Genomic DNA, 23,850 nt, shown 5'->3' on the forward strand with positions numbered 1-23,850 from the left:
TTTAGGGTTTTCTGCGTATAAGATTATGTTATCTGCAAACGGAGGTATGACTTCTTCCTTTACAATGTGGAAGCACATAGTAGGAAAGAATGCAATAATACAAAGAGACACACAGTGTAAGTTTGCCCAGACCCCTAGTGCCCCTCGCCACATATACATACAAGAACATGTGTGTGTGCACGTATGCATATGTAAACATTATTTTTTTTATAGAAATGGGAAAACTATGCATACCAAGGTGATTCAGCAAAACTCTTTTTGTTTAGTATATGGAATTTTATCATTTTCTATTTCAAATTTTAATTGACCTTCAGTTGAAATAAAGTGTGCTATATGGAGTTAGCTTGTGATGCTCTGAACAGTGAGTGTGGCTCTCTTCGATTAACACAGAAATCCCTATGTATGAATGAAGCCCTCGCTCTGTAAAATATGCAAGGAGTGATTACAGGTAACTGAGTGTGGAGGTAACGTTCTGATACCAAGAGCTCAATTTCCTTGTTCATGCATTGTTTTCCTCTGACTGGATAATTTCGAGTGACTGTCTTCAAGTTTGCCGAGTCTTTCTTCCACTTCAGCAAGTCTGCTCTTGTACCCCTCTAGTGAATTTTTCAATTCAGTATTATATTCTTTAGCTCCAAATTTTCTGTGTGACTCTTTCCCTGTACAAAGCCAGTCTGTAAGGCCTGAGAGAGGTGGCTGCTTTTTCAAGTGTGTGGATCCCAACACAGTTACGAGGGGCATGGAGAAACAGAAAACCTGGCCCAATTAAAGTAACAGAATAAATCTCCAGAAAGTGACCCTGAAGAAATGGAAGTATATGAATTATCTGACAAAGAATTCAAAATAGCCATCATAAAGATGCTCAGTGAGCTTAGGGAAATAAATTTTGGGCTGATCGAAGAAAAGAAATGAAAAGCCTTAGAGGTATTGATCTTAAGTCCACCAGCTTTGCATGAGCTGTACAGCCTTGTGGGGAAGGTGGGTGGAGAGATGCAGAGAGGCTGCAGAGATGGCTTAGCCTTGAGTACAGATGTCAAGGGAAGGGAGTCAAATGTGAAAACTTATAAGCAAACTTAGTCCTTGCCAAACAAATAAGTTATTACCTCAGGGCCTTTGCAGTTACCATTACTTGCGTCTGGAAACACTGGACCTAATTATCCACTTGATTCACTCTTTCAGATCTTATGAGCCTCTGCTCAAATGCTCCCTTCTCAGAAAGGGCTTCCTTGCCCCCTTATGTAAAAATAGCAAAATTCCCCTGAGCCCACACTACACTAAATCCTTTTTTCATAGCTTTATTTGTCCTCATAGCAGTTCCTTATCCCTCCTGGTGAAGTGTTTGTTTACTTATTTTCTCCCTTTACTGGAACATAAGCTCCAGAGGGGCAGGGTCTTTGTCTGTCGTTGGACAATCTTATCCCCAGTGAATAGAACAGTTTTTACCTGACACAGAGTAAATGCTAAAAATGAATGATAAATAACAAATAGACAATCAATTAAAAGTTTTTATGGCTATAAGGAAGATTCTTGAAAAGGGAATGTGGTTCTACTACACTTGTAAGTGGTTCCCTCCTTGAATGTTGTTAAACACCTTGAAGAAATATTTTCATTTTATCTGTGAATCTATATACAAAGACGGCATACTTCATGTAGAGTTTAAGGTGTGTCTATTCTCTTGCACTGTGAAAGAAAACTAAAATTTATAACTACAGAGACTCAGGAGGGAGTTTTCCTAAAAGAATTTGAGCTTGGCAGGAAATAACTTCTGGTTGACCTGAGATATAAAGAAAAGACAGGACATTCAAATTGAAGATGAACTCAAAGAGTTATTGCATGCACAAGGCCCTGAGTGCTCCCTCTCTCTGAGGCAATCTTGACGATCCAATGCAGTCCATTTGGATGGTCAGATGCACTTATACAGCTCCCATTTACAATAATATTCAGGCTGTAATTAACAAGACAGGAAATAACAAATGCTGGAGAGGATGTGGAGAAGAGGGAAGCCTCATCCACTGCTGGTGGGAGTGTAAACTGGTGAAGCCACTGTGGAAAACAGGATGGAGATTCCTCAAAAAATTAAGAATAGAACTACCAAATGATCCAGCTGTTCCACTGCTGGGCGTTTATCCAAAGAACATGAAAACACAAATGTGTAAAGATACATGCAGCTCTATGTTCATTGCAGCATTAGTCACAATAACCAGGAACTGGAAGCAACCTAGGTGCCCATCAGGGGACGAATGGATAAAGAAAATATGGTATATATACACAATGGAATACTACTCAGCCGTAAGAAATGATGAAATCTGGCCATTTGTGACAACCTGGATGGACCTTGAAGGTGTTATGCTAAGCGAAATAAGTTAGAGGGAGAAAGTCAAATACTGTATGATCTCACATAAATAGAAGATAACAACAACAACAACAAACACACAGAGACAGAGATGGGATTGGTGGTTAACAGAGGGCAAACGAGGAGGGAGGAGGGCAAAAGGAGAGATAGGCACGTGTCTGTGGTGATGGATTAGTCTTTGGGTGGTGAGCATGATGTAATCTGCACTGGACTTGAAATATAATGACGTACACCTGGAATTTATATAATGTTATAAACCAATGTTTCTGCAATTAAAAAAATAATTTAAAAAAATAAATAACTTTAAAAGGTAAACTTTTAAAAAAATAATATTCATATTAAATGAGAACCTGAGACCTTATCAAAATCTGTTTGTTTCAGAAGTGATTCTTTGGGGGAGAATGATTTCTTTGTAAAAGAAATATTAAAAAATATGTCCTTCCTCAGTTTTCTTATTTACAAAATGGAGTGATGGTGGAAATAAATGTCTTATAAAAGTTTTTATGTGACTTATAAAGATATCCACTGTTGGTTATCATAATTATCACGTTAGCCTGCATTTTAAGGAAGGCTCTATTATGAATTAGTATAGATTGCGGTCCTTTTGAAAGTAAGGCATGTGTGTGTGTGTGTGTCTGTGTGTGTATGTGTGTCTGTGTGTGTGTCTGTGTGTCTGTGTCTGTGTGTGTCTGTGTGTGTGTGTGTGTGTATGCACTTGCTCTTTGGGATGTAGTTCTGAGAAGGGGACAGGTACTATTGCTTTAGAATCTGATAGTCCTTTGACACATTAAACAGAATGCACCTGCTCTGTGAACGCTCACTCACCTCCCCTGAGTGGGGGTGTTGGGTTCCTTACTATCTAGACCAGTTTCCAAAATGGGTAGTTGTGTTCTGACTCATGCAATTCTCCCTACATTTCCTGACTGTTTCAGGTGACTTATTCCTTCCTCTTTGCCCTTAATGGATGTGTAATGAAATGACATATTTCAAAGTCATTGCTGTGTTTCAGGCTGGAGTGGACTACTCTTATATAATGTCTCAATAGAGGGTCAGAATAAAGCCTGGAGCACTGATGCCCTACTTCAACCCCCCATGAGAAGCAAGAGGTTCTCAAATCAGAGATGACTTTTGAGGCTAAAGATTGTCTGTGCTGAAGGTTTTTAGAGTTAGGCATTGGCGTTTTGGATGAGTGAAAAGCACAAGCTTTGGGGTCAGTTCGCTTCATTCAAAACTCAGTTCTGTCATTTTTTAGCTGTGAACTTGGGGACACACATGGCTTAAACCTTTCTCATCCAGTTTATTCATCTGGAAAATACTGATAATAATGATATCTATTTCATAGGAATTCTTTTTTGAGGGAGATTAGCCTTGAGCTAACATCCACTGGCAATCCTACTCTTTTTTGTTGCTGAGGAAGATTGGCCCTGAGCTGATTTCCATGCTCATCCTCCTCTACTTTATATGTGGGATGCCTGCCACAGCATGGCTTGATAAGTGGTGCGTAGGTTTGCACCCAGGATCTGCACTGGCAAGCCCCGGCTGCTGAAGTGGAGTGCATGAACTTAACCAGTGTGCCACCAGGCCAGCCCCTCATAGGATTTTTATGAAGATCAAATGAGACATTCTATATAAAAATACTGAGCAGAGTGTGTGGTGTATGGTGCGGGCTCAATAAATGTTGACTCTCAAATTGGTTTTCATTGATTCAGTCCATCAGTAAGTCATTGACAGGTGACTCATGTTCAGCTGGGAGCTGGAGAGATAAATGGATTAATTATAACAACCGATAATAGAATACAGTTTCATGCAGCAAAATGGGAGCAGAGAGAAGGGAACAATTAATTCACACTGGGGTGAGGGCAGGTTTCCCAGAGGAAGTGGGCCTTGAAGGAAAAGTGAAATTTCCCTGGAGAAAGGGGCAGGAGAGAGAGGCGTTCCCCTTGGAGAAGTACCATGCAAGGAAATTTGCGAGTGAGTTTAGGCTTGTTCATTAAGTCTGTGTGTATTCACGGAGTTCCCACTGTGTGACAGGCTGCATGCTGGATTCAGGGGACACAGTGGTGAGCAAAAAATATACTAGCCCTGCCCTGTGGGACTTCTCATTCTAGAGACAAGACAGATACCGAGCTGTAACCCACAGAGACATCACAGGGCCGTAGGGCACAGATAGCATCGGATGGTAGAGCCTTGAGACTCTGATTAGATTAAGGGAGGTTGAGCAGTAGGGCCTCTGCAGGTATCTGAGATTTATTTATTTATTTTATTTATTTATTTTTTTGCTTGAGAAAGATTCGCCCTGAGCAAACATCTGTGCCAATCTTCCTCTCTTTTGTATGTGGGCCGCCACCATAGCATGGCCACTGACAAATATATATGCCTGCACCCAGGAACTGAGCCCATGCTGCTGAAGCAGAGTGTGCGAACTTTAACCACTAGGCTATGGGGCTGGCCTAGTATCTGAGATTTAAACTAAGACCTGTAGGGTGAGTGGGAGTGAAGTAGAGGGAGAGTGGGGAAGGCTGTGTGCCCGGAGAGTCATGGTGCCTCTGGGAACTGCATAAATGCCAGTGGGGCTGGGACTTCCCCATGGGAAGCATGGGGAAGACGTCAGAGAGGAGGTTGGTGAGGTGGCTGTGGGGAAGACCACAGAGGCCTTGGTGAGGATTTGGACTTTTGTCCCAAGTGCCATGGGAAGTCACTGAAGTGTTCTGTTTTATGCACAGAAATGCTGGAATCAGACCTGTGTTTTGAAGAGAGCATCAAGATGCTGTGTTCATAGTGAATCAATGGGGTTAAGATGGAAGTGGAGAGACCAATAAGTAGTTGTGGCAGGATGCTAGTGGCTTGTATGGGGGCAGAGGCACCAAAAAAAAAAAAATAAACAAAAGATAAATTGCATCTGGTAAATTCTCAGGGACTTGCTGTAGTTGCAGAACAAGATAGGTAGTGTCAAGCCACTGAAGAGATTAGCTGGACCAGCTTTGGGGGAATGCTGGTGTCTTAGTCCATTTGCCTGCTATAACCAAAATACCCTAACCTGGGTGGCTTATAAACAACAGAAATTTATTTCTCACAATTCTGGAGGCTGGGAAGTCCAAGATCAGGTTGCCAACAGATCTGGTGTCTGGTGAGAACTTGCTTTCGGATTCATAGAAGGCGTCTTCTTGCTGTGTACTCACATAGCAGAAGGGATGAGGGAGCTCTTTGATAAGGACACTAATCCCATTCACGAGGGCTCTGCCTGTAGGACCTAATCACCTCCCAAAGGCCCCACCTCCAAATGCCATCACCTGGGGCTTTAGGATTTCAATGGATGAGTTTTAAGGGGCCACAAACATTTGGTCTATAGCTACCATTATGATATCGCATGCTAAGAAACTTGCATTTATACTATAAAAAGAGCCAACGGAGGTTAAGAAGCAGGGAAATGAAATGATCAGATTCGTGTGTGTGTGTGGAGGATATTAATTTCTTTCCCCACCTACTTTTTGAGCCATGCATTTATTGAATTTAGAGTAAAAATGGGGGAAATGGTATGACATTACTGGAGGTAAAGATTGATGGGAGCCATATTCTTTTGTATAACAACACAAAAGATATATTCTAAGGAGAGATTAAACTTGTCAACATGAAACAGTTATTTATCTTGTTAATACTCTACCCTGAAGCCACCTAGGCCTTCTCTCATTCAGGACCCAATTATTACACCCCTCAAATGCATCAGGGGATCTGGATATAACTGGATGTGGGACAGCCATTTGGGGAACACAATAAGCCAACACTTTTTCTGGGAGGGGAGCAGTTTACAAAAGTGTTAAAGGGACCAAGAGGTTGTGGGAGAGAGAAGGAGAGAGAGAATGACTAGGGGAAAGCTTTAGCTACTGATAGGATGAAGGTGATACCAAGCAGTGTCCTGAGCCTTTGCAACAAGAGGCCCCATAACCACTGAGAAGCTAGGAGTAAGTCCGAGAGAGTGGGGAAATATTTCACAAACCAAATTCATATTGACTCTCTGTGTTGGAATATGTGACTTGAACCCCGAGAACATTTTTGAGACTCCTGACACTCGGTTTCTAACTGGCAAAGAGTGAGGTAATTTAGTTATGAATTGGACCACCATTTTCTCCCCTTCCTTGGGTCAATACGTGTAAGATGCTTACATGGGAAGTACTCGGAATGGATGGAGTATTTGAAAGGCTGTCCACGGTGATGGAGATAGACATGAGAACTGTTGAGAAGGTCGAGTCATTGGGGGGTAAAAAACTCAAACAAGCTTTGTACCTCTTTGGAGTTTTGAGCCTCTGCCACTTAACATGCTTCAGAAAATTTAAAAAGGAAAGGTAATTTGTTAACTTTCCTTGCTACATATCAAGGATGACACTGAAATAGTATTCATAGCTTTTGAATACACACTTTCTGTCAAGCCATGTTCATCTGTGCTGTGCCTTCTACTTTCTGTGCCTCCACTTGGCTTGGTGTTGTTGGTCGGAAGCATTCATTCAGGGAGTGTGATCAAACTTGCCATTATTCATTTTTCAGGTTACAGAACTCAACAATGTGAAGAACGTAGCTCGATTGCCAAAGAGCACCAAGAAACACGCCGTAGGGATTTATTTCAATGATGATACCTCCAAGACCTTTGCTTGTGAATCAGGTTTGTCTGAGGCATGAAGGGCTTTTGCTTTTAGCTTTTAAGCGGGCACTAGGTGTCCAGGTTAATCTTTTGGACGTTTCCACAGATCTTGAGGCTGATGAATGGTGCAAAGTACTCCAGATGGAGTGTGTAGGGACGCGGGTCAATGACATCAGCCTTGGAGAGCCTGACTTACTGGCTACTGGAGTTGAGAGAGAACAGAGTGGTATGTAAAGAAAATTCTCTCCTTTGGTCTCTGTTAAAACTGTTTTTGTCCCCATATGATAAAGCATAAAGCTTTTTCATTATGTAAAAATTTTGAAGTTATAAAATTGCATAAAGAAAGAAGTAAAAATAGCCTTTTATTTCACCTAAAACCTGTGTTAATATTTCAGTGTATTTCTTTTCTTAATATATTTTTGATGCTTAATATGAATATATCTACATTAATAACATCAGCTAGAAATTTGGGGGAACCTGCTTTGTGCCAGTTTCTGTGGAAGAGGCATTACATCATTTAGTTTTCCCAGCAGCCCTATGACATAGGTACAATTACTTCCCCATTTTACAGATGAGGAAACTGAAGGTTGGAAGAATTAAAGATCTTGCTCCAATTCCAATACCTAGGTTTGATTCCAGTCTGTACTCTTGGGCCTATATTTGCAATATACAGATTTTACAGTGTAATGGGTTTTGTCTTGCCTTTTCACTTAAAAATTTTATTGAAAGCCTTTCGATGTTTTTAATAGAATCTGAACTTCATGAATATTTCGTCAAATTTAAACCCACCTAAATTTGCGATTTTTTTTTTACTGAAACACTTGAGCCAATTCTTTGAGCTCAACGCTCAAACTGGGAATAAGTCATTTTAAGTAATAATGATCAAAATATTCATGAACTCCAGCAAAAATCAATGTTAGTTTACAGTATGAGCCTGGAGGTGAGGAATCGTCTCTTTGTCTCCAAATTACTGAGCCTATGACAGGGTGGATTGGATCCCAGAGTTCTCCTTTAGCTTATTGACTTGATCTATGAGGATATATCACAGCGAAGAGGCTGTGGGTCACCTGGCTTGATTACAAACATGGCAGAGGTGGAATTGTACTGACCGTTTCCATTGGAGTGCACACACCAACTGTTAGTAAAAAATACCCTCCCTCCCAATTGGGACTATGTCTTCATGACACGTTTACAGCCTGGGACTATTTTGGATGCACCGTATCTGCCATAATCCACTTCCGCACAAGCGTCATTGATGGGGACCTTGGAGTGCTGGCGAATTCAGCAGAGCCTCTTTGTAGACTGGGGAATGGAGCTCCAGGGAGAGGTTGAGTCACTTACCAGGGCCGTTCAACCAAGCACCAAGCTGCTTCCTCTATGGTTCGCTAAATCAAGATGCTCCGGGCTGAGGGCATGCACCCATGCTGCCTCACGGACAGGTGCATATGAAGTTAAACATAAAGAGGAAAACATGACAGGTTTTGATTTCTTTTTAGCCTAGGGTGCTCAGAGCAGCACTTATTTCCACAAACTTGTGTTTGTGAAGCTGTGTCACGATAGTGCCGCAAACTGAATTCAAAATTGGCGGTGCCTGGGAGTTACCTTCCCACACCAATTTTCTGTGCCTCGGTTTCCTCTTCTGTCAAGTAGGAATAAAAATACCCCTGGTCTATAGCTACTAAGGATTATTATGAAACTCAACTATGCCTTTGAAGGGACTTTACAGTATTAATTTGCATGCCTCCAAGTAATTGTAATCAAAGTGGTCCTTCTCACCACTGTTGATGTCATTCTGGACCAAAGTAGTTATAGAAGAACTTGTAAGCAAATAAATTGGTAATGGTCTCTCTTACTTTTTACTTAAGGATGACAGTCCTTCTTACTTGCTCCGCAACTCTCCAGGGGAAAATTTGCTCCATTGGAATATGCTTTTAAAATAATTATTAGAAAGCCATAAATATTTCGTTATTGGGAGTTTGAAATAACTTAGAAAATTTGAATAACAGATGCATGAATACATTTCATGAACATAATCTGAACACTCGTTTACTAAATTCAACTAAAATCTATGAAAATTCTCATGACTTTCTTATTATAAAACAATTAATTTAGAATACCACTAATATTAATAGTGCCACACTATTTTGTCAGATCTAGGAAATTTATCACAATGATGGATAGGTGAAAATGTGTTTGCTATAGCAATAACATTTTTATTCATATTTCACTTAAAGATTTTGACTCTTTCTAAATTAATGAATTTTCTAGAAATGTAACAGAAATATCATGGCTGTATCTGTGGGGATGAAAATTTGGTTGTAGAAATAAATCAAGTAGTTTATTTAGAGTAATCTTGATTAAAACCTTAACAATCATCCAAATAAGCAAATGAATGTTTCTTTCCAGTATTTGGCTAAAGAGAACTCCTTGTTAAAACCACTTCAAATATATCCAGAGGAATTTCCCCAAACTGTTGGTCAGTTAAATGCAGAGTATTAGTGTGCAGTTTTAGTTAAATAATTTGGGATACAGTTTTATTCGTTTAGTTATGAAAATTATAAGTTGATCAATATAACTTTAATGTCATTAAACCATGCAATAATTATTTTGCACCTGCTTCTTTTGTGAACACAACAGTGTGGGTGTAATTAATATGTATTTGGCAAGAAAAAATTGCTTTTAATGGTTTCATTGCTTTAGTCTTTTACTGGCATACAATTTTTTATTATGCAAATTTAAAAGTTCTAAAAATGGTCTTTGCTCATGTAAACAGCGTTTAGTGTATGTTGACAGCCAGACTGTATCATTATTGTGATTGAATATGGTCTTCATTTAAAAAATCATTTTCTGGGACTGCTAATTTATGAGAAAGGTTTATGTTCCTGAATATTCAACCAAAACCTAGAATATGAGCTTGAATTATTTTGAAATGCCTCTTTGTTCCTACAATGTCTTTGATGTTTTATTCCTGGGGATTTTAGACTAACCTTTTGTTTTTCTCCCAGAGAGATTCAATGTGTATTTGATGCCATCTCCTAACTTAGATGTACATGGCGAATGTGCCTTGCAGATTACATATGAGCACATCTGTCTTTGGGACGTCCAGAATCCCAGAGTCAAACTCATCTCTTGGCCGCTAAGCGCCCTGCGGCGGTATGGACGAGATGCTGCTTGGTTCACTTTTGAGGCAGGGAGGTGAGTTGTGTGACTGTTTTTCCATGTTCCCCCAGCCCCTATTCATATCATTTGAGGCCTGAGTTTACACGTGAGATCCAACCTGAAGCACGCTTCGGGAAATGCCTAGCTACGACTGGACAGCGCTCAGCATATTGTAAAATAGTCATACAGTCAATATGGCTTTCTTTTCCATGGACGATTCTAATGTTTCATGAATGTGCTATGAATTTTGATTACACAGTTTGATTCCATACCACAAACTGAAGTTGAACTAGGAATACTGAAAATATACCATTTCCTTGGTCAAGCTGAACAGAGACCAACTTTTTGGTTTTTGGAAAACTTCCATAGTGTTATTCTATGTATGTTTCCCCGCTGAGCTAACTATGGTAGATTATCAAAATGAGGGGCCATTCCACATTTCTGAAGTTGTGGTTTATTGGGTTCCATCTATTTTGTTCACAGTGTGAAGAATGACACTAATACTGGAAGAGATTAATTCTACAACTTGCTCATCGTAATACCCAATAAGCACTTTTAGGGCTTTCCCTTTTTCCGGTTAGAGGTCAATTTTGGAGAGAGAAGATGGAGCCAATAATATTTGAGTAGATCATTAGCTACAAAGAGATTAGTCTAGTTGGTATCTCATTTTCCTTCTCCCTCAGCTTTCCTTCCTCAGAATTTAGGCTCTTTTTTAAAAACGTTGCAGATAAATGTTATATTTTAGAATTTTAAAGGACTAAATTTTAAGAAATACAAGCCCTTCTGTATATGGCCAGACATTAAATTAAAGTTGAAAATGATCAACTTGTAACTTAAAAAAAAACTATTTTGTCTGTAAAAGTGGACAGGAATATGATCCTTGATATAAGGAGAGTAAAAACAGAAGGTATGAACACCTAAGACCCTAATTCACCTGATTATGTGATAGTAATACTCCACTCAAATTAATCTGTTCATTCTATTTTAAACAAAGCTCAGAAATTTAAATTTTGCTTTTCAGAAATATGATTAATTCGATGCTCTTACAATGATCCTGGAAAGTTTAAAAATTCTTCTTTCCCATACAGCTCTTTTCTGGTCTATTTTATGTTTAAATACCTGGAAATGAAAATGCTATAAATGAGTCAGTAAATCCCCCAGAACCTGCAAAGGCCCTCATATTAGAAAATAAAACTTTAATCTTCAAAGCAATGTTCCTCTTTTGTCAGAATTACTTATTTTTATCCTTATGGGAAAATCTCTATAGAAAATTGTCTTCGTTTGGGAAGGTGGGTATATTTCCCTGTTTATGTCTCAGAAATTATTTATGTATTAATTGTTGCCATTGAGATCTAGATATAAAAAATGTTTCATAATAGAAATAGACTTCTCTATTGACTATACACCTTGCGTTATTCCCCACTCGAATTTCATGTTGACCCTTGGTAGCATTCTGCATTGATCACAACGTTTTGGGCCTATTTTGCGCAATGCTCATTCAACATTAATATTTTTTAATTGTTCTTTGATTTACTATTTAGAGTAAGTAGTAATAGGAAAAGAGTATGGCTTTTTATGGTAATTTCTGAAGGCTAAAACTAGTATTATCATGACTAGTTGAAAGTTCTTTAGAAATTATCTCAGTCTTCCAAGTTTTAATCCTACTGATGCCTTTCAAAAGTTTGATTTATTCATATTGAAATCTAGTAGAACTGCTCCAAATCTAGGAGATTATTTTAAAGACTTTGATATTTCTGTTAGGTGATATAGGAAACCATGGAGATTTTTAAGCAGGTGTATTTTGGTCTTTGTGTGTGTTTTATGCAATCACGCTCATATTTTGTAAGCAGTAAGATAGAGGGGGCAGATGTGGCTGTGAAGAGATGCTGAAGTAGCTCCTGTGAGAGAAATGCTGGAAGAAAAGCGTGGGTATGTTGGAAGTCTAAATTTCGGAATTATTCCAATAATTCATAATGCCATAAAGAGCTGAGTTGGAAAATGAAAGAGTTTTAGTCTACGACTTTGGTCTCTTTATGGTCTGACCTTTTGGATATTTTGTCCAAGAACTCCAGTACTTAGGTGATTTTAATACCTACAACCCATACCACACAGTGTTGTGCCTCAAATATTGTAGGGGTTTGTATTATTCCTTGTTTTTTTTTTTTTTTTAAAGATGGGCACCTGAGCTAACAACCGTGGCCAATCTTCTATTTTTTTTCTTCTTTATCCCCCCAAACCCCACCACCCCCCCCCACCCCCCCCCCCCCCCGCCGCCGCCGCCGTCGTCGTACATAGTTGTATATCTTAGTTGCAGGTCCTTCTAGTTGTGGGATGTGGGGTGCCACCTCAACGTGGCCTGACGAGCGGTGCCATGTCCGCGCCCAGGATCCGAACCCTGGGCCTCCAGAGCAGAGTGCGCGAACTTAACCACTCGGCCATGGAGCCAGCCCCTATTCCTTGGTTTTGAATAGCATTCTTATTTCAGTGGTCATACTTTGTGGGGCTGGCGCAAACTTGAGATCGAATGATCAAAGGGGACGTATTGAGAATGTGTACTTAGGATCTCACTCATTTCTCAGACAGCATTGTGTAGCGTAAGGAGTGCTGATTCAGGAGTCAGAGAGACCCTAGTTTCTAATCTCTATTCTTTATTCTTTATTAGCTGTTGCCCTTGGACAAAGTGTTTAATTTCCCTTGTCAATTTATCCAAGTAAGAACTTTCTTGCAGTGTGGTTGTAGGTCAAAGGGGCAATGCAAGTGGATAATCCAGAAGGGTCCTGGGCTCCTCATCAATGAGACTTTTGATATTTTATTATGATTACTTTTGAAGTAGGACTTGAGTTTGCAGGATACAGACAGTGTTAAACGAAAGTTAATATTGCTATTTTATATTTTGCCTGAAACTGAAATAAAGATGGATTTTTACAGTTACCATCAAGATGCTCAGGATAATAAGATCGTTTGTGTTCCCCCAAGCGTGAAGGTTTCATATCTGCCTTGCTTTATTAGCAAAGACAATTTTTTCCCTGGCTATTTTTGGATGTGTTCAAAACAAGGCAGTTTCGTATTAACTAATAGAATTTTCTCCCTGTCTCACGTCAATAAATGAACAGGAGTTAAGTCTATCTTGGTAAATAGTTTTCACATATCCAACATGCATCTGCAAAGATTTCACAGCATTCCCTCTAGAACACAGGTAGTCATCCCAAAGATCTTGGGCAAAGTTCTGCTCACCTTAGCCTCTGTTAGAGTTGGAACTGAGTGTTAGTCCTGCCCACTGGCCCCATTTGACCCCACCAAGACTGACCGTGGGCATGTGTAATCAAGTGGGCTTGGAATTGAGGAAGTAAAGTTAAATTACAGTTCTTCTGCATATTGGCCGTGGGATTTTGAGTGAGTGACCTGACTCCCTGAGCTTCCATTGGCCGCCTGTAAAATGGGTTTAATGTATTACATATCTCACAAGATTGCCATGAAGATTAGCTATAAATCATAAAAACTCCTGGCATAACACCTGGCACGTTAGATCAACTCAACCTGACATAAACGGAAAAGAAATTGATTGGCTTAATAACTCAGAATCCAGGAAGTAGGGACGGCTTCAGGTGTGGTTTGATTTGGAGTGCAAATGATGACCCTAGGTTTCATCTCTGGGTCCTGTTTCTTCAAGGATGGCTTTACTCTGGCTCCACATGGTGGCTTCCAGGAGCTTTGGGATCTTCTCATACTATCAGACAACATAAAAGAGAGAAATTCCTACCATATGTTGCCCATTACATTCACCGTCACTATGTGTCAGGCACTTTATGCAAAGCACAGGGCACAAATAGAATGAAGATGGTTCTCCCAAAGCAGGAAGGGGTATTGATGCCTTCATAAGGGGAATGGATGTGAGGTTTTTCAAAAAAATAGCAAAATGTGTCCAATACAATGTGTACAGCAAACCTCCTGTTTGCTCTTGCAGTTTGAGTGCAGGCACATACAGCCAGGGCTGTCCGTCTTCCTGGGCAGCAGTCTCATGATTGTAGGTTAGCAGTGTCTTCTGGATGCCATTTCTTCCTCTCTTCCTCAATATAAGCAAATCTGACCACAATTCTACTTTTTCCTTGAAAAAATTCAGTCGAAACATAAACTTTTTAATAAGGTGCAAAGACACAGTTAACTGCCACTGATTGCCCCTGGAGATAAAGAACAATTAGTTTATCTGAGGAACTGAGAGATATATCACTTATTTTTTTTTTTGAGGTTTTTCCAGTCTTTTCTTTGTTTCTTTCCACTTTGAAGCCCCAAAGCCTGAGTGAAACACGTCAGACTGGCAAGGGCTCTGATTTTTTATGGAACGATCCAACTGACATGAAGCTCTAACTGTGGCAACATCTCCCACGGACCATTCTTGAAATGTTGTTGTTTAAAGAAAGGTGGCAGGTGTCCAGTACATTTCCCCGCTAATTCTGCAGCTGGCTGCTGAGTTAGCATGCTTCAGTGGCAGGCTCCGCCTCACCCCCTGACTGATTTAAATTAATATCCTGAGTTTAGCACCTGGAGGAGCGAGAACAGCTCAGGTGACATTTGGCAGAACCTTCTGAATAATTACCACACATGAATGCTTCTCTTTACCAGCGGAGAGAGTCTCTTGTGTGCTTTTGACATCATTTTAAGAGAAACTTCTAGCTATGCCAAGAATATGTGAAAATCAATGCTGCATATACAAATTCTTTCCCTTAAATGGGGTGCATAAATTTGTGGAAAAATCTTTTTTTTTGGATGTAAAGGCTTCTGAACGCCTCGGAAAAGAAATCATTTCTTTCTTGTGTTTATCACTCTAAAAATAAGTCTAATTGGTGAAATAACTTTTCATTGGAGAGGAAAATTGTTTCCACCACTAATTGGTGGATTGACAGGTAAAAGGACCATTTTTCTGATGTAAAACTTTGAATATTCTCTATTTGTCTTCTTGATTCTAAGCTCCTTAGTAATCTCTCATTTCTGAATATTTTATGGGGCATATACTCATTCTTATTAAAGAATTGAAAGCAAATTAACAAAGAAGACGTACTCTGTTCTCCCTACCATGTTGAGTGGAGAAATTTGAATACAAATGCACTGGGTCTCACATACAGGCTTGCTCAGGAGAAGTGAAATTCTTTTCTTTTGCAAGAAAACAGAAACTACAATTGTGCCATGTATATAGCCCCTCATTCTTCATTAGCATTTATCTAAAAAATAATTTTAATTATAAAAGTAACACATAGATCTTATAAATATTCCATTAGTGGAGGCATGTGTGAAATCAGAAGGGAGAGTCCCCTTTCTGCTCGGCAGAATAACCTCTTTAAGAATCATCTTTGATGGATCCTGCATTATTGCATGCCTGGGCTCCGCCAGACACGGTGTTGGGCGTGTGGGTGTAAAGACAGACAAGCAAGGCCACCATGATAAGAGGCTTAGCTGGATCCCCTCTACCTCTGAGCTTCTGTCAGTTTAGCACGTGAAGTCCCTGAGGAAAAGGTTGATTTTCTCATGACCTTTGGAAAAAAATTAGACGTTCATCAATGCATCCTTTCTTGTGGCCTTCTTTTTTTTGGTATATTTTTTATCTTATTTATTTATTTTTTCAGCTTTATTGAGATGTAATTGGCATATAACATTGTATAAGTTTAAGGTGTACAACATCATGATTTGATACGTGCATATATTGCAAAATGATGACCACAATAAGGTCCGTTAACACCTTCGTCATCTCACATAATTTCTTTTTTATGTGTCTTGTGAGAACATGTAAGATCTACTCTCTTAGCAAGTTTCAAGTATACAATACAGGGTTTTTTTGTTTTTGTTTGCTGAAGAAGACTGGCCCTGAGTTAACATCCATGCCCATCTACCTCTACTTTATATGTAGGACGCCTGCCACAGCATGGCTTGCTGAGCAGTGCCATGTCCGCACCCAGGATCTGAACCAGCTAACTCCAGGCCACCAAAGTGGAACCTGCGAACTTAACGGCTGTGCCACTGGGCTGACCCCTACAATACAGTATTTTTAAGCATAGTCACCATACTTTATATCAGATCCCTAGAACTTAGTTATCTTCTAACTGGAAGTTTGTGCCCTCTGACCGATATCTCTACATTTTCCCTGCCTCCCAGCCTCTGATAACCACCTTTCTACTCTCTGGTTCTATAAGTTTGATTCTTGAGATTCCACATATCAGTGAGATCATACAGTATTTGTCTTCCTCTGTCTGATTTCTTTCACTTACCGTAATGCCCTTAAGTTCCATCTATGTTGTCACAAATGGCAAAATTTCTTTCTTTTTATGGCTGAATAATATTCCATCATATGTATATGCCACATTTTCTTTATGCATTCATCCATTGATGGACGCTTTGGTTGTTTCCATGTCTTGGCTACGTAAATAATGCTGCAGTGAACATAGGGGTGCAGATATCCCTTTGAGACAGTGATTTCGTTTCCTTTGGATATATACCCAGAAGTGGAACTGCTTGATCACATAGTAGTTCCATTTTTAATTTTTTGAAAAACCTCCATACCATTTTCCATTGTGGCTGCACCAATTTACAATCTCACCAATAGTACACAAGTGTTCCCTCTTGTCCCTATCCTTGCCAACGCTTGTTATCTCTCATCTTTTTTCATAACAGCCATTCTAACAGGTGTGAAGTGATATCTCATTGTGGTTTTGATTTCCCTGATGATTAGTGATGTTGGGCTTCTTTTCATGTACCTGCTGGCCGTTTGTATGGTGTGGCCATCTTAATGTAGGTGATGGACCACTAGTGGGTGTGACCATTTTATGCGTGATGGTACCTCAGAATTCTAGAAAGGACTGGTAAAAATTCATCATTTCTTCTTCCATCAAATATTCACTGACTGTACCCTAAGAGCTTGGTGTGGTTCCAAGCACTGTGGATATGGCAGTGTAGAAAATGTACAAGAGGTCTGTCATTATGAAACTTACTCTATAGATGAGAAAGGATTCACACAATAACGAACATTAAAAAAAGTAAAGTAGATGTTAGGTTGTGTAAGGCCCACAACAAAAATCAAGTTGTTTAATATAAAGTGCCAAAGGAAGCCTGCAGTTTTAAATAGGGTGAGCGGGACTGGCTTTGCTGAGTCAGTGATGTACGATCCTACAAGAGGTGAGAAAGTGAGCCATGTAGGAATTGGGGGGAAGAGCATTCTGGCCAGAAGAAGGAGTCTAGGAAAAGATGCTGAGAGGGAAGTGTACCTGGAGTGTGCCAAAAAGCCAGGAGGCTGACGTGACTGGAGCAGAATAAATGAAGGAGAAGCAATGTATGATAATGGTGGAGATACAATAGCATCAGGCCATGTGGGACTTGAAGGCCGTTGTAAAGAATTTGGCTTTTAGTCTTAGTCAGATGGGAAGCCACTGGGGTCTGCATAGAGTTGGACAACTACAAAGTTTGAAGGAACAGTTCCCAAAACTTTCCTCATTTCTAATACCAGTTGCAAGTTCAAAGGTTCCCATAACCACCTGAGTTTAATAATTTGCTAAAATGACTTATGGAGCTCCCTGAAAGCTGTTAAACTCATAGTTACAAGTTGTTACAGCAAAAGGTACAGATTAAAATCGGCCACGGGAAGAAGTGCATGGGATGGGGTCCAGAAAAGTAGAAGATGTGGAGATTCTGTTATCCTCTCCCCATGGGGTCAGGACAGTGTTAATTTCCTCATGACAATGTGTGACAATACACAGAGGCTTGCCCACTGGGGAAGCTGTCCTGAGACACAGCATTCAGAGTTTTTATTGGAGCTCCATTACGTGCATGATTGATGGATTCATTGACTGCCCACGTGGTTGACCTCAGTCTCTAGGTTGACTGATACCATGTGCCCCAAAGCCCCCCTAAATCATGCTGTTACTATGTGGCTAGCCCAAGAACCCTATGCAAACAAAAATTACCTCCCAGGTAATCGCCATGGCAAAGGCCAGACCTCTTTTTGGCCAGGATTAAATTCTTTACTACACAGGGAGTGTTAAGCAAAGAAGTGACATGGTCTGAGTTTTTTTTTACCAGACTCCCTCTGGCTAACACCAGTTAGCTGGGTATTGTAGTTCTCACGGTGAGGACAAGATTGGCTGCAAGCATGTTGGGAACAGTGAACACGGGCTTAAGTGTTTAGACATTGACATGTTTTAAAGCTAAAGCCAAAAAGATTTACTGACTGATTGGACGCGGGTTAGGAGAGAAAGAGAGGTGTTCACGGCACGCCGTCAGCAGCTAAAACTGTAGAGAAAGGGGCAGAGGGCTGGGCCGAAGGTGATCTGGCTTCAGTTTTGAGTATGTTAACTCGAAGGCTCGGCCAGCAGTTTCCCTCTCTGCTAAACTGGCTTTTCATCCTGTCCGGGGTTAGTAAAGCAAGACCTCGTGTTTGGGTTTAGAAACTGTGAAAAACACTTCAATTTCCGTCCACTGTGTATGAAGTCCTATAACAGGGAGTCTAAGTGAAGACACTTCTTTTACAGAAGGAGCTAGATCCAGGTCATGGCATAAGATGAGAAAGGAAAAAGAAAGAAACAAGCAATCTTTATTTGACTTTATTTCCATGTTAAGTGATTAGGAACAGATACGATTAATAAACTAGCACTGTTTCTTATACGAGCCATGTTCTATGACTTCGGATAATTTTTGTTTTCACAAACCTTGAAGTCCACATATATAACGATTAGCTTTTGTATCAAAAATGTGATAACAATGGCCTCAGTACACATTTAGGAGAACTCTCTTAGGAAACCTGATGACATCGCTGGTGAAAGCTTCGGAGAAAGGACAGCGTGTGGCAATGCACGGTCTGAACTGGCACCTTTGTCTTCATGCTGCTCACTCGTCTAATAAGCTTTATATCCTATAAAGTGTGGCTAACACTCGAGAACAGACACAGTGTACTTCACTGGAGCTAGAGAAACAGAACATTCAATTTTTTTGCATCATAGTGTTTATTTAATGAAAGCTGATTCTTTTCTTAAAGGGAGACTCCTATTTCTGAGTTCTCGTTTTCATTCTCAAGGAAGAGGTTTATGTTATTCTGTTTCACACAGTCATTAGCCTCAAACATAAGCTCTCCCCCAACCACACACATTCCATTCTCCTGCATTCTAGTCTTACCTCCCCATTGCTCTGGGAGGCAGCTGCCCACACTCCCTTCAAGGCAAAGATGTGGTTATGCCTCCCTCACAAAGTTTTCCCCGAGAACCCCTGTCCTCATTGGCCTTGACACTTACAGAGTTAAAACAACAAAACAAAAAATCCTAAGTAAATGCTGACTTGAGGTCAGATCCTTTGCTAAATACAAAACGCCATTTCCCACCACCCTGTGAGGTTTGGTTGATGCTATTACTCACATTTGAAATATGAGTTCACTGAAACTTGGAGAGGTCAAGGAACTTGCCCAAGGTCATGATTCCAGTATAGGAGTGAGTGGGATTGAGACTTCCCATCCACCACATCCCCCAGAGCAGGGCTCCAGGAGCTGCACCGGGTGTCCCAAAATGTGGGATGATCTTGGGCCATTTGAGGCATAACGTTAAATAAATGTGACTCTTACCATGAGAAAGTCATTTTCTTCTCAATTGCCTTTTTGATCCTTCTGATTAAATTATAGAGAAACATTTCACTTGGGCATTGGCATGTTTTGAAAGACATCTTCTAACCCTTTCTAATTTACCAGCAAGTGAGCAAACTTCCAGCTCAGATCTTTGACAAGAGGACCTAGACAGAGTTTAATAACATTATTTTGGTTTGACTGTGTTTATTTTCATGCCTGCTTTCAATTTATGGCTGAGCATACTGGCTTTTGATATTGATTTGATGATGCCATTTACAATACATTTGTTTAAGGGGGAAAAAGGAGTTGATTAAAAAATATTAAATAGGCAGCACAAAGGTTTAACAAACAAAGGAAAGTTGTATGTGAGTGACTGATGTTCCCAAGAGCTGTCCTGTGCTCAGAGGCCTGAGTGGCACAGTGGTACATCACATAGTGCCTTATGTTGATTCCAGCATCTCACCCTACTGGTCGCATAAAGGACGGGGAAACCATCACGGTAGTAGCTGGCCTAGATTGCGCTGACCTTCAGCATGCCCCACTCCCAGCACACACACACGGCACTAGGAGAGTTAATTGCCACCTTCTCTGAAGCTGAGATCACAACCAGACAGTGATGCCAAAGCTTGGGACAGGGAAGACAAGTACAGGATGCGGTCTTTACCCGACCTGGACACAGTCTGGAGTGAAGCAACAGCGCCCCGAACCCAGAAGCTGCCTTGTATATGATAAGCCTCTTTCCCATTTAAGTGTGAGTCAGATTCTCCCTCATCCTCTTGTTTCAGGCCCCCCAACAAAGAATGATCTGGCCGTGTCAATACTCCTGACGTCAATTGTGTCGATGTAGAGAACACTTGTCCTATATTATAAGCTCCTTACGGACCCCTTCTCAGATTTTTCTTCAAAATGAAGCTACTTGATCCCCTGTGCTTAAGCCTCTTGATTGCTTCCTTTTGTGTTTCTGTGTGTGTTTTATTGTCATAGTGCCTTTGGCATCGCCATAGCCACAGCTGGGGGAGGGGTCATGCTCCATTTATTCCGACTGGATTTGTAGCTCGCCTCGCTCTTATAGACAAAAGAATGTCAACATTCTGTGGTTTTTTTGCTCTCAGTTTTGTGTCCCTCTCTGCAAGGTGCTTCTGATCTGTTTCTTTCAGGTTGTTGGCGTCCTAATTTTCTTTTTTACTATCTAATGCTGACCCCACCCCTCTTCCCAGCTCTTCCTTTCCTTTCTTAATTGCTCCTCTGACCAATGTGGCTCATTCCACCAATAGATTATTCCTGGACCCGTTCACATAGGAAGGTCTTGTCTAACCAAATAAATGATAAACTCCTCAAAAAAAGCCCATGTTTTTACCTTTGTTTATACCCGTCACAGCAGCTATTATGATTTGTTAGTCTAAGTACCGTGGTCTTTCAATTATAATATGTAATCGTAAATGTAAAATTCAACATTGATTTAACAACCACTTCTGCAGGGCTAGAGAGAAGAGGAGAGTACCTTAAATAGACATGTTGAGGATAAGATACATCCTGCTTTTGGCAATGTCCAAATATTCTAAACACACATGTACACACACATGAACATGCACAAAATATGTCTTGCAAGTGAGGAAATATGGAACTGACTGGCTTTCTCATCTCATAAGTTTACTTATTAATACTGTCCATCTTGAGATAATTTATTTTCATCCAAAATTCAATTCTATTAGTATACATCGGTGTGAAGTGTCGTTGGCAAAGAGAGGGAACAGAGTTTCTGAAGTTGGGCACTCGGTGCCTGTGCAAACTGTTGCATCAGGTGGTGACTAACCAATAGGGAGAAGCATCGTCACAGGACACGCATGCTCGGTTCACGCACTCCTGGCACATAGACTTCCCTCTTCCCGCCCTATTCCCAATGTGTTGGAGTCACTTGATTTTGTCCCACCTCAAGGCATCCTATGTGCAGTTACTTCTGTTAGACTGTTCTCCCGGCTTTCTCTTCTCCCCAGGGTGGCTCAATCAATCCCCTGAGTCAGGTACGCACTTACACCTTTTCCTAGCACTTCCTGCTCTTTCGCAAGCCATTCTGCAGTTATTCATGAAGCACCCAATATAGGCCACTGGTGGAAAAGCTAGGAATAACTCAGAAAAAAATCTCTGTCTACATGGAGCTTACCTTCCAGTGGAATAATGGAAGTGCACATTAAGTAAAGATTTACTTTGTGCATCTACATATCATATGTAATACTTTCAATATATCTGGGTGATGGTTACTATCATTCTATTCATTTTACAAATGGAAATGCAGCCTTAGGAGGTTGAATAATGTGTATCAGGTCACACAGCTGGTAAGGGGCGCTCCCAGTCAGGCAATGTGGAGCCCAAGTCTTGCCTCTTGTTTCACTCTGCCTTCATAGGTATTTGTTGTGTGCGTGAATGAGTGAATTTCCCAATACTTTCTGAGCTCTTGATTTTCTTCTGGATTCTTGACCAGTTGCATAATCCATGGTTTGGAGTGACAGGCATATCATTTCGGCAAAATAATTATTGGGAGATTCAAAACTAAGTGTATCTCTATGGCCACAATGTTGTTGTATCTGAATCCTTATGTTTACAAAGGATGTAGGAAAGGTCCAACTTAAACTCATTATTTTACCTTCTCTGGGTTTCTAGCCACTGGTTTCTGTTAGTGTAAGTCCATAAGGAAAGAGTGCTGGGGCATTTGGGACCACTTCGGACGCTGGAAAAGTGTCCAAGGCAAAAGTCAATGCGTAAGGAGAAAGAAAGGAATCGGAACCATCAAAGTCAAAATGTGTATGTGCACTTATGCTGTGGGTGACCCCATTAGAACGTCTTTGTTCTGCATTGTGTTTTCTCCGGAGATGAGAAGCAGATGTGGCTGTATTAGGTTATGTAAGACCATTAGGCTATTTAATGTGCTTTTCTTTGTGCTTCTTCTTTCCTTTTTTCTTTTCTCCTATTTTCTCCTTACTTGCCTTGGGAAGTTTGCCCATTATATTATTTTGACGAAGGCCTGTAGTAACATTTTTAATGGGTTATAAAGCTGCTTATGAAACAGTACCAAACAAAGCCATTGGGAGAGGTGAATGAAATAAAAGAACTTGTGGGCAGAGGTCAGAAGAGACCTTATGGAGGAGCATCTGAAGGCCAATTTTTGTTTATTATCAACTTCCTCGGTCATGCCATCCTACTGAAGGATGTGTGCTTTTGAACAGCATGGACAAAAGTCCCAACAATTCAACCTGAAGGCCTAATTTCTGTTCTATTTAGAGCTCTAAAGAGTGCATTTAGTCTCTAGTGCAAACTGGTGGCCTCCTGGCCAAATCTGGTCCATAGAGATATTTTAGCCCCCTCAAATTAAAGAAATAAAATGGAGTAAGTTGCCAGCATTAAAAGTTCAGTTTCTTTCACATAAAAATGAAGATTTCTGGCTTCTCTTAAACGATCAGAAGCTATGGCCATGTTGGGCTCCCATCCTCCATATGGATCCTGACTAGGGCTGCCTGGTGGCCACTGTTCATTAGCCACACTTCCTCTGCTCTTTGTTGTGGTGTGTCTGAGCCACTTTGTCCATTCACCTTCTTTGTGAAACCTTGGTGGGATTGAAGGTTGTGACTCCTGGTCCTTTCTGTAAGTGGTAAGTGGTGTGATTGTGAATGTGTGTGAGAGTATGTTTGAGTATGTGTGAGTACACGTGCTTTCAGATCCTCACATGGAGGCTAGGGGAGTCTATGTACTTTGAAAAAGAATACTTAATACTATAATTGTTTTGAATTCATTTGTTTTTCATTACAATAATTATTTAGAGATTCAAATGTCATTAAAAGAAGGTTGCGGATTCATTATGTTAATCAAATGCAGACATTGGATAAAAGAGTGATTTTCAAAGAGTAGATGTTGCCAATTAGTGGGTCAGAATATAGCTTAAGCATTTCACCATCAGTATTAAAAATCAAATAGAATAGAAAATATCAACATGTTATAAATTGATGACAGATAAAAAGGCTAGATAGACATATACTGGGTCACAATCGAAACCAAATTTATTACTGGAGATTGCAGTTACAAAAACTGTAAAAGCTACTAGATTGTCAAGTTTGAGAAATGCAC

General features: G+C 40.3%; 1 protein-coding gene across 1 annotated transcript in view; it reads left to right on the forward strand.

Annotated features, from left to right (window-relative positions):
- Nucleotides 1-23,850, forward strand: part of DOK5 (docking protein 5) — a 151,780-nt gene that overhangs the window by 89,592 nt on the left and 38,338 nt on the right. The window contains exons 3-5 of the mRNA XM_046679457.1: nt 6,893-7,007; nt 7,093-7,212; nt 9,992-10,181. Coding sequence (XP_046535413.1) covers nt 6,893-7,007; nt 7,093-7,212; nt 9,992-10,181 — 425 coding nt within the window. The remainder of the gene's footprint in view (nt 1-6,892; nt 7,008-7,092; nt 7,213-9,991; nt 10,182-23,850) is intronic.

Source organism: Equus quagga, chromosome 12 (genome assembly GCF_021613505.1).
Source record: "Equus quagga isolate Etosha38 chromosome 12, UCLA_HA_Equagga_1.0, whole genome shotgun sequence".
Lineage (NCBI taxonomy): Eukaryota > Metazoa > Chordata > Mammalia > Perissodactyla > Equidae > Equus > Equus quagga.